General features: G+C 39.9%; 1 protein-coding gene across 1 annotated transcript; it reads right to left on the reverse strand.

The window, feature by feature from the left end:
• Positions 1-55: 55 nt before the first annotated feature.
• On the reverse strand, positions 56-9,241 carry gpr155a (G protein-coupled receptor 155a). The gene is made up of 16 exons (XM_069153839.1): positions 9,026-9,241; positions 8,303-8,834; positions 6,859-7,258; positions 6,555-6,723; positions 6,255-6,410; positions 5,524-5,607; positions 5,305-5,425; positions 5,108-5,192; positions 4,748-4,838; positions 4,446-4,653; positions 3,426-3,515; positions 3,098-3,228; positions 2,500-2,595; positions 2,345-2,409; positions 2,047-2,184; positions 56-1,776 (listed from the first exon to the last, which is right to left on the reverse strand). Exons 2-16 carry the CDS (start codon positions 8,766-8,768, stop codon positions 1,581-1,583), a joined length of 2,496 nt encoding a protein of 831 aa, XP_069009940.1. The 5' UTR covers positions 8,769-8,834; positions 9,026-9,241; the 3' UTR covers positions 56-1,580.
• Between the last annotated feature and the right edge of the window lie 57 nt (positions 9,242-9,298).

The following is a 9,298-nucleotide window of genomic DNA, read 5'->3' on the forward strand; positions in this document are numbered from 1 at the left end:
GGTGATGAATTTATTTTAAAACAAATATCATAAATATGCAGCTCTTGACATTGAGTGAGGCAAACATTGTATTTTATTAAAAAGAGACCAATTTACAGCAGTTTTCTCAACATTTTGTGCGTAATAGACCCATTTTACATTCATGCCATTAAAAAAAATGAATTAAAGCAGCTACCAGTTCTCAAACGTTAAGTTTATAAGGTTTGTGTGAAGGAGGGAAATGTTGTCTGACATGAACATTTTCAGGTTTCCTGGTTTCGTCAGGTTTACAGTCCTGCGGTCATGCTGCCACATTATCTTCAGCATTTTCTGAGATGTTGATGGCTGTTTAATTTATCAAACGACAGCTTTGGTTGGGATATTTTGAAAATAAGGAAAATTTGAACATGGCCAAAGAAACACAAAACCTTTTACCTTAAATTGGCCAGTTGTTTGCTAAAATGATGCATTGGGATACTGATGACGTCGTCCTGGTGAGCAGTGTAAACACCGTTCTATATCAATGCCAAGTCATATTAAACTGCAGGTTGCCAAAGCAACCACAGTAGTGCTTCATGCTATAATATCAGTGAACTAACTGGTGAAACTAATTTCAAAAAACGTATGAAAATTTAACCTCATCTTCCTTGTATTACTTTGGTAAGTGGTTTTGGTTAAAGAATGATCATTTGCTTTCAGGTGTACCGGTACAGGAAATAATACATTAAGCAGAGGACTTGGATTTGTTCTGCCTGCACCTCTAATTTATTTTTTGGGAACACCTCCTTGTGCTGCATCACTCAAAATACACAAAATAAAACAACAGAAAATCAAAGCACATGTACTGACTGCATAAATCTGGTTTCACCCCTTGAGATTAATAATGCCTTGTTATTTAATCCAGTGTATAATACTTCCTCTGGGACATATTGAAAGTTTACGCTGATGTACACATGCATTACAATCTGAAGACGAGCTTTCTAATTTTGCTGCGATGCATAGAGTAGTTGCGTCTAGTTTTTCCACACGGTAAGGGATTAACAGTTATTAACCTGGTTTCCACCTTTGGTTTCATCTCCAAATGAGTGGTTTTGATCGTTATAGCTGTTTACATATGGTCATCTGACACCTCACTTTTGTAAAGTGGCTGCAACTCCACAACTCAGAATTTAATCTGGAAAATAAAATATAAATATAAACGTGGAGATGGTTATAAAAAAAAAAAAAAAATGTACATTTTCCATTCCCTTTTAAAACCAACTCCTCTCAATATGAAATAAAATATAAAGACTGAGGTGGTCCAAAAACTACATTGTTAATTCCCTTTAGGCACAACTCTCAATATGAAGTAAAATATAAAGACTGAGGTGGTCCAAAAACTACATTGTTAATTCCCTCCATAAAATGCATAATTTATTCAGTAAATTCTGAATACACCTGACACACCAATCAGGTGACTTATTCCAACACCTGACTGTGATATTGAATTGCGTAACACTGCATTGTCAAATGCTGCCGTGTTCAGGGTGTGGACAGAGCAGAGTTTCCTGCTAAAAAGGTGCAAACTTTCTGAAATAAATATCAACTTTGAGCCTCGCAGCTTATGACAAGAAGCGGTAATAAAGGCGACTGTCTTGGAAGCTGTACTCCTGCTTGATGTGCTGCAGCACGCCTCCCTGCTGTAAGCGTGTCCCGTACAGAACTGCCTCACCGCCGTCCTGAGCCAAGCCCACCTGCTGAAGCCACTCCACAAGTTCACAGCCCAGAAAACAGTCTGCCACAGTCGTCTTCCCACACCTGAAAGTCAGAGCAAGCATTCACCCAAAGGCCTGCTGTTCTTTTATAAGGTAGTCAAAAGAGGCAGAGGGAGGAGCAAGACAGAGCACACACTCACACACCAAAACTATAGTACAACAAATAGTATTTCAAAAAACATTTTCAGGGTATTATGGTTTGTGAATGACTACCAGGAGCTGTTTCCCCACACACAATACCACAATACCAGGAAACATGTTGATTCATGCACCTCTGACTGGAGCAGCAGTGAGTAAGACTAAGTGCTCTCACCTCCTCTTTTTTACAATGTCATGTAAACACTGTTGTTTGTGGTATTTAGTGAACTGGGTGCAGGTCATCCGGATCTCTTCCGGTAAATCCACCTGTGGCTGCTCTTCTCGCTTCTTTCTATACCACAGACTGTATAACCTAAAGATCATTAGAAACAAAAAATACAAAATGAATGGACACTGGATTCCCTTTACTGCACAGAGTATTTACACACACTGCATATAGTATATTGTGTTTATAAAAGCTTTTGAATCTTCTTTATAATGTGGTAAAGTTTTATAACATAAATGTTCTTTACCTTTTCTTAAATGGCAGTAAAATCAGATGCTTGTCCAGCCCAAAAACAGCAAAGGAGAGAAGTCCCTGTCAACAGAAATGAGAACTGTCATGATTGTGGTGCTGTGAGAGAGTAAATGCTGATTATTTTATGACCACTGTATTTGTAACACTGACCTGTCCATAGTTGGCTACAGCACAGAAGAACTGCAGCTCCAAGTAGAGTTGACTCGGAGTGTGTTTAAAGAGCAACCACAAGCAGCTGGACAAGTTCTGCAGGAACAGGGACAAAGAAGGACTTTATGCTTGAGAAGTGAGCAGAGCCTGTTTACAGTAAGCCGTTATTAACAACAGGCTGCAGAACCAGTCCAGTGACATTTTGTTCATGAGGACATTCATTTCATTTCATTTTTGTAAAAAAAAAAAAAAAAAGCAGCTATACTGAAATGCCTTAAAAATAAGGTAAATGCATTTTTATTTTACATTTTCAGATTCTGAGAAATAATAAAATAATAATAAAACAATTATAACAAAAATAAAACAATGTTGTTTGTTGACGAGGACATCACAATACAACAGGAAAAACATAAAACAACAATTTTCTGATGGCGGTTCTGAATTGGGTTTCTTAAAGTCTCCCTCTGATAAGAGCTGGAAATTACACAGCTCAGCCAGTTGTATGTGATTTGGTTTGTGAAGCACTAAATATAATAATGCAGGCAGATGAAGGCTGACTTCATGTCACCGTAGAACTGAAAGGTGGTGGTTTACTCACAACAAGCAGGCTGACAGTGAGAAGCAGACATATGAGCACATGACGGACCACTTGTCTATCTGCAACCTGTTGGAGCTCCTCCACTTCCACGAGGAGGCAGTCTGTCGACTCGCACCTGTTCTCACACTGACCTGAAGGGGGCAGCAGAAAACAAACTGAATCTTACAAACAAACAAAAACATCAAGTTTAATGCTCTAAAACAAAGTTACATGATCAAGGATACTCGGTACTAAAATGTTTTAAGTCTGGGGTTTACTTAGTGCGGTTTAATACATTTCAAATTCTCACATAAGAAAACTGCACGTCAGTTGCTTATCAGTGTCATACCTGCGAGTGTGGTTGGTGAGTTGTTCATATGTGTGCTGATGATCATGTCGGGCATCGGCTGGGGCGGCGCACAGTCACATATGAGGCACGCTGATAAAGCAACAAAAATGAAAGTGAACATCCCACTCTATTAGTACGATGCATCTCACTGAACACTAGAAGCTGAGAGGAAATACAATATGTAGGTATAGTAATAATAATAATAATCAATAAAGAAACACAAAAATAAAGCAATAAAACTCAATAAATGTAGTTTATCTGTAGTTTCTCTGATTGACATAAGAATATGAAAATACCAAACACAAAGATTTTTTTTAATTTGTGACCAAGTTTCCAACTATATTTATTTAACGCTTATCTATTGTTTTTTTATTAACTATTAATGTTTAACAATACTTTCGTTGCAACAAGATGTTAAAAAGTTAATTTCATATTGTAATACCCATGAAACCAGATAGATGGCTGATAGATTGTCTGGATGGTATTTCTTGCTCCCATTGTTTCTGACTATGACGTTTTACCAGCTTTAATCTTTGGTCTCAAGTTATCCATGACTCAGCTGTTACATGTAGGTTTCACAAATAAATAAGTCGAACTACTACTCTACTGAAATTCTTTTCTTGGGGTCTTCCTTTAAAGTCATAAAATATGTTCAATGAGGAATTAACCTCATCAGAAACAAACATCGAGATATCGACATCTTACTTTTTTTCAGTTGCCTGCAGTGTTCAGTTTAGGCTTTTTTCTACTCATGCAACAGGAAATGTGTCTGTGAAGAGGAAGGCGTTAAACGCTACGTAGAAGTTGCATGGCGGGGCAGTTTGCTGTAGACGACTTATAAATAAAGGTTAGTCTCGATTTTGGATAATCGATTTACCACCGATCATCAAGTTATTTTAATCACTCGCCTTCAGTGCTTAGTAGTCTGAACTCTATTTAGTGTCATCAAAGTCAATCATGTCGTATTGTTATAATATTAAATAACAGTCCGTGTTATATGGTCTACTTAAAAGAAAGTACCACTGTCGGGGTGTCTGGATGGGGTGACTGGCTCAAACGGAGTCTGGTTTTCTGGTTCAACTTCAGTCACAAGATCCTCCACAGAGTCAAATGGTGAGTTTTCCTCTTGGTTGTGGTCATTGTGGGTCCAGCTTCCTCTACTGAGACACACAAGAGAGCCTCCTGCCAGGACAATGCTCAGAGTGACTACAACCGTGGTGCAGATTATCTGAAGAAAACACACAAACAGCATGCAGACTTTTATGTAACTCTCCGTTATGAAATGGCAGAAACAGGAAAATGATGTCACCTCATAGTGTTACCTGTAGTTTTCCATAGAAGGAAGTTTCATCAATCGTGTCAGACATTTTTTCTCCAGTGATGAGTAAAATAGCAGTTACTATAACTGGGATCCTGTAATGAAAAAAAAAAACAGATCAAGGAGATTGAATAGCAGAGTAACTTTGCAAGACTGTTTGTTCATCCTTTTAGATTCAAATGAGCGGCGAGCATCCCTAAAAAAAAATCATTGTTCTTTATCCAGATTCATGCAAATGAATCTTGAGCTAACTGTCTGATATTGGTGTTTAATTTCAGGGAAGGTGATTTGTTTTTGGTTCTGTTACTTAGAGGACCAAACAAACTAACTTGGTTTCATTTCTGTGTTGGGTGAAGTGACTTACCCCCAGCCTGCCATTACCAAGAGGCGCGGTGAAACTTTCAGATCCTCAAACTTTTTCATGAGCACAAGTGAGAGTGCTATTAAACCTAAAAACAACAACAAACACGGTGAAAAATGAACAATCAAACTTTAGATTAAGATGGATGACTTAATGCATTTCAGCGCCAGGTTATTGTGTGTGGGTGGTTGTGTGCATACCTGGCCATATAAAAGTACTGTAGAGGGAGATGCATAATAATGTGAATGTCAGGACCTGCCCGATGAAGTTGTCTTCCTTCACCACAAAGTTCCACAGAATCATTGCAACACAAGTTAGAAACTAGAAACCACAAGATAACAAACACAGGCAGTTACCAACTGGCAGATTTATTTTGTCAATTTATTGAATGGGTAGTAAAGTTAAACCATGTGGCTTACCTGTGCCAAGAAAAGGTTGACTGTAAACATGTGAGGTAGCCTCTTGAATTTTTTACTTAAAAACATGACAGCAATTGTCCAAACCTGTCAAGAGAAAACATATATTATCCATGTTTATTAACACAAGTTGAGGCACAGATGGTAAATATAACATATTGAACACTGTTTGCTGGTTATTCAGTTTCTTAACATAACTGGGAAATTATTCAAGACAATTACATACAGTATTTAAGAAAAATAGAAACACTGAAGGACAAAAATGAAAGTATAAGATCCTGCAGAATGCAAACACTGTTGATATGTTGCATCATCGCAAAGCTGGCCCATTTATAGCAATGAGTTTCAAGTTCCTTAAAACACTGATGAGGTGGAAAGTGAGAATGAGGAAGTAGGTCTGTTAATCTGTGAAGCATCTGTGCACCCACACATCCTCTGAATGACGGATCCCTTTAATGTCCCAATGGCTCAAACATGTAACGAAAAGCCATATTTTTCCACAGTTTTCTTTTAAAGTTTTCTGAAGGATGCAACATGAGGACAGGTAATGTGAAATATAAGTACTGAATATAATGAAACATAAATGGAAAACCACACTGTCAACTATGAAGTGGGACTTGCTGTACATGTGCAACAAACATGTTATGAGACCATTTTGACTTTAGTTTCTACATAAAGAGTCATCATAAGAGTAGCCCACATATGCAACACTTGAGTGTCTAATTGTGACTCACCAGTGCAACCAAGCTCACTATGCTTATGTTAAACGTGACGTTCTGCAGTGAGTTCACGACACGCTGAGGATCCATCCAGTGGAACGTGAGCAACCAGGCCGAAACGTACATTATCGGAGCTGAGAGAAACGTGCTGATCACCATCCCAGAGGTGACCTGTTAATATAACACAAAACGTGAAGAGTGAATTATAAAAAAAAAGGTTTTTTTAAAAAGGGAAAAAATTATTGATAGTAATAATAATAATAATAATAATAATAACTTAATGGCAGATAAAAAGCTGGCAGGTAAGTAACTCACAACTTCTAGCTCTGCATTATAATAAACAGCGTAGATGGCCACACTTGGTGCGGTGGGAAAAACTCCATAAAGAAAGGCGTAATCGGAGAGGCTGGAGTGGTTCACAGCGCTGGTGTTGCTGTTGTCCAACAGATCCACCATGTCCTTACAAATCAGGGGCATTAACAACCTGAAAGTCAAATCAAAGGACTGGGGTCATTATTTGAGGTGTTTAGTCAACGCCGGTGTGAAAGCAGCGACACAAAACCATCCGTTGTACAAAGTGACCATCAGGTGAATTAAAGCTTGAATGGTTTTCACTTACAGTTTTGCCGTGATGAGTAATATCAGCGTCACGACTGTGGATCTGGTTAATTTTCTCAACTGGCCCACCATGGACAGACCCAGGTAGAACAGAGCTGCTCCCCCGAAAGAGTTGGCCAAGCCATCCACAAACTCAGCCATGAAGGGAGGAATCGTCTGGTGCAGGACGAAGTGGGCGATGATGCCGATACCGACCATGAACACGATGGGGTTCTTTAGGACCTGCAAAACTACGAGTCCCACGATCAGTAGTTTGTTCTGCTGGCGGTTTCCCTGATCTTTCCACTTCTGGATCTCACAGAGGGAAAAGCCGATGGGATTCAGAAGAATCAGGGACACGGGTGCCACCAGGTAGATGTACTGGAGGTACTCTGGGTACGTGCTTTGGTAAAGGGCTTCAACTGTGGACGAAGGTGAAGATGATTATAAACGAGAACATCGAAGGCCTCATGTACGAAGCTTTGGCTAAATTTGAAATAGAAACCAAGTTGACCAGCAAGCTGCAGAAAAGATGGTTCATGATTCCCATTTATCAACGCTGGTTACAGAAAAGTTCAAATCACTCATTCAAAGTAAAATGCGTACTATTAGTATCACAGACAAATGGCCCTTAATAAATATTATTTACACATTTTGCTGTAAGAGTTGGAGTCTCTTTCAGACTCTCAACACAGAGCAGAACAAAATATAAAAGATCCTGGAAATGAAAAGAATGATTTACATTTACATTTATTGAGTTGTCTCGATCATGATTAGATGTGTTCATATTTCTGCAAATTCTTGTGTGTCAGCACAAAATAATGAATTCCACTTTGCTCTAAAATGACTCACTCTCAGTTTAGAGAACACTTTTGCATGAAGTCAAGGTTGATAAAGGAGGTCAATAAAAGAAATGATATTAAACAGAGCTGCAATGATTAGTCAATGAATCATTTAGCTGAATAACAGAAAATTAATCATCAACTATTTTGACAACAGATCAATCGTTTTGAGTCTTTTCTTAAATGGAATAATTCTAAAATGCTCTGATTTCATCCTCTTATATGTGAATATGTTCTACTTCCTTTAGTTCTCCATGATAACAAACTGAATATCTTTTGGTTGTGGACTGTTGGTCGGGACAAAAGACATTTCAGGGTTCACCTTCAGCTCTGGGAAACAGTTTTCTGACATTTCAATGACCAGACAGATTAGTCAAAATCAAAATAATAATTACCTGCAGCCCTCATATCAAATCGTGTTAGTTTACAGACAAATGGATGATTATACTTTTGGTTTGATGGATGGGAGAGCATTATAAAAGGTGTGATTACAGTGGCAGCAGTGAAGGGAAAGCAGTGTGTGTGTGTGTGTGTGTGTGTGTGTGTGTGTGTGTGTGTGTGTGTGTGTGTGTGTGTGTGTGTGTGTGTGTTGGGGGGGGGGGGTATGAAAAGCTTTCCACTCACCTATAGGATACCCCAAAGCAAAGTCGTTGCTTTGGGTTGCAAATATTGAGAAGAGCCCGGCCTTACTGTAGCGACTGTCAGGGCTGGCCACTATCAGTGTGAGGACGCACACAATGACAAACACACACACTTTGGCGATGAGGATGCTCCACAGAAACGGCCAGATGACATTTCCAAAGTCCAGCAGCACCATGTTCTTGAAGAGCAGTGCTGGCAGAGCAAACTTGGACACAAAATTCCCCAAACCTTTGGCCTGGGTGGAGGTGATGATGTTTGCTCTCCCTGCAATGTACCCGCACAGTATTATCCCAAAACACTCCAGGAGAGCCGGCAGGAGCCTGTCGATGGACATGGTGGAGGACAGGCCGGTGGAGGACAGGCCGGTGGAGGACAGGTTGGCGGGGTCCGGGTCCTCCTCTTCCTCATGCGTAAAGTTCAAGCTGCTGGGTCTGCCCGGTGCCTCCATCGTGCTAACGCTCCCTCTGCTGTGAGCCGTCAGGTGTTGTTTGTGGTCATGTTAATGTGCCGGGTACTAAAAGCGAGAGACAGCAGAGGACATGTTGGTGATAAGATGTCTGGTTCAAAGGCAATCTGGTCATAAATAACTTCATATCGCGTTGGTTCCCCGAAACAGGCACATATGACTGAACGGAGTCTTTTTGGAAGAGTTGAACAGCTGATAGAAAGTACAGCCACGTTAATACTCAGAAGAGTTGCTCTGACCTCTGACAGCGGCTGCGTCCTCTCATGTCCCCTCATGTCCTCTCATGTCCCATGTGTCACTCATGTTTCGGTTGCAGTAGCCATGAGTGTCGTTAGCCGGCGAGCTAACGTAAAGCTGGAGACAGAAACAGGACGCGGAGCTGCTTACATGACCAAACTTCACGGTCTACCGTCACAGCTGTGTGAAGAGCTCTGAAGCAACGTGAACGTCGTGTTTATGTCACGTATTGCTCAACATCCCACCAGCAACTTTCACAGTCACTGATTTGTCAA

This window comes from Embiotoca jacksoni, unplaced genomic scaffold, assembly GCF_022577435.1.
Source record: "Embiotoca jacksoni isolate LCO1_2020_lvr unplaced genomic scaffold, fEmbJac1.0.p SCAF_2, whole genome shotgun sequence".
NCBI lineage: Eukaryota > Metazoa > Chordata > Actinopteri > Embiotocidae > Embiotoca > Embiotoca jacksoni.

Excerpts from the sequence above, each read along its gene's own strand:
- gpr155a (XM_069153839.1), bottom strand. The coding sequence starts at position 8,768 with ATGGAGGCACCGGGCAGACCCAGCAGCTTGAACTTTACGCATGAGGAA. Across the intron at positions 6,411-6,554 it reads ATAATGCAGAGCTAGAAGTT|GTCACCTCTGGGATGGTGAT; the intron begins GTGAGTTACTTA and ends TTATATTAACAG. Across the intron at positions 5,608-6,254 it reads TAGTGAGCTTGGTTGCACTG|GTTTGGACAATTGCTGTCAT; the intron begins GTGAGTCACAAT and ends TTCTCTTGACAG.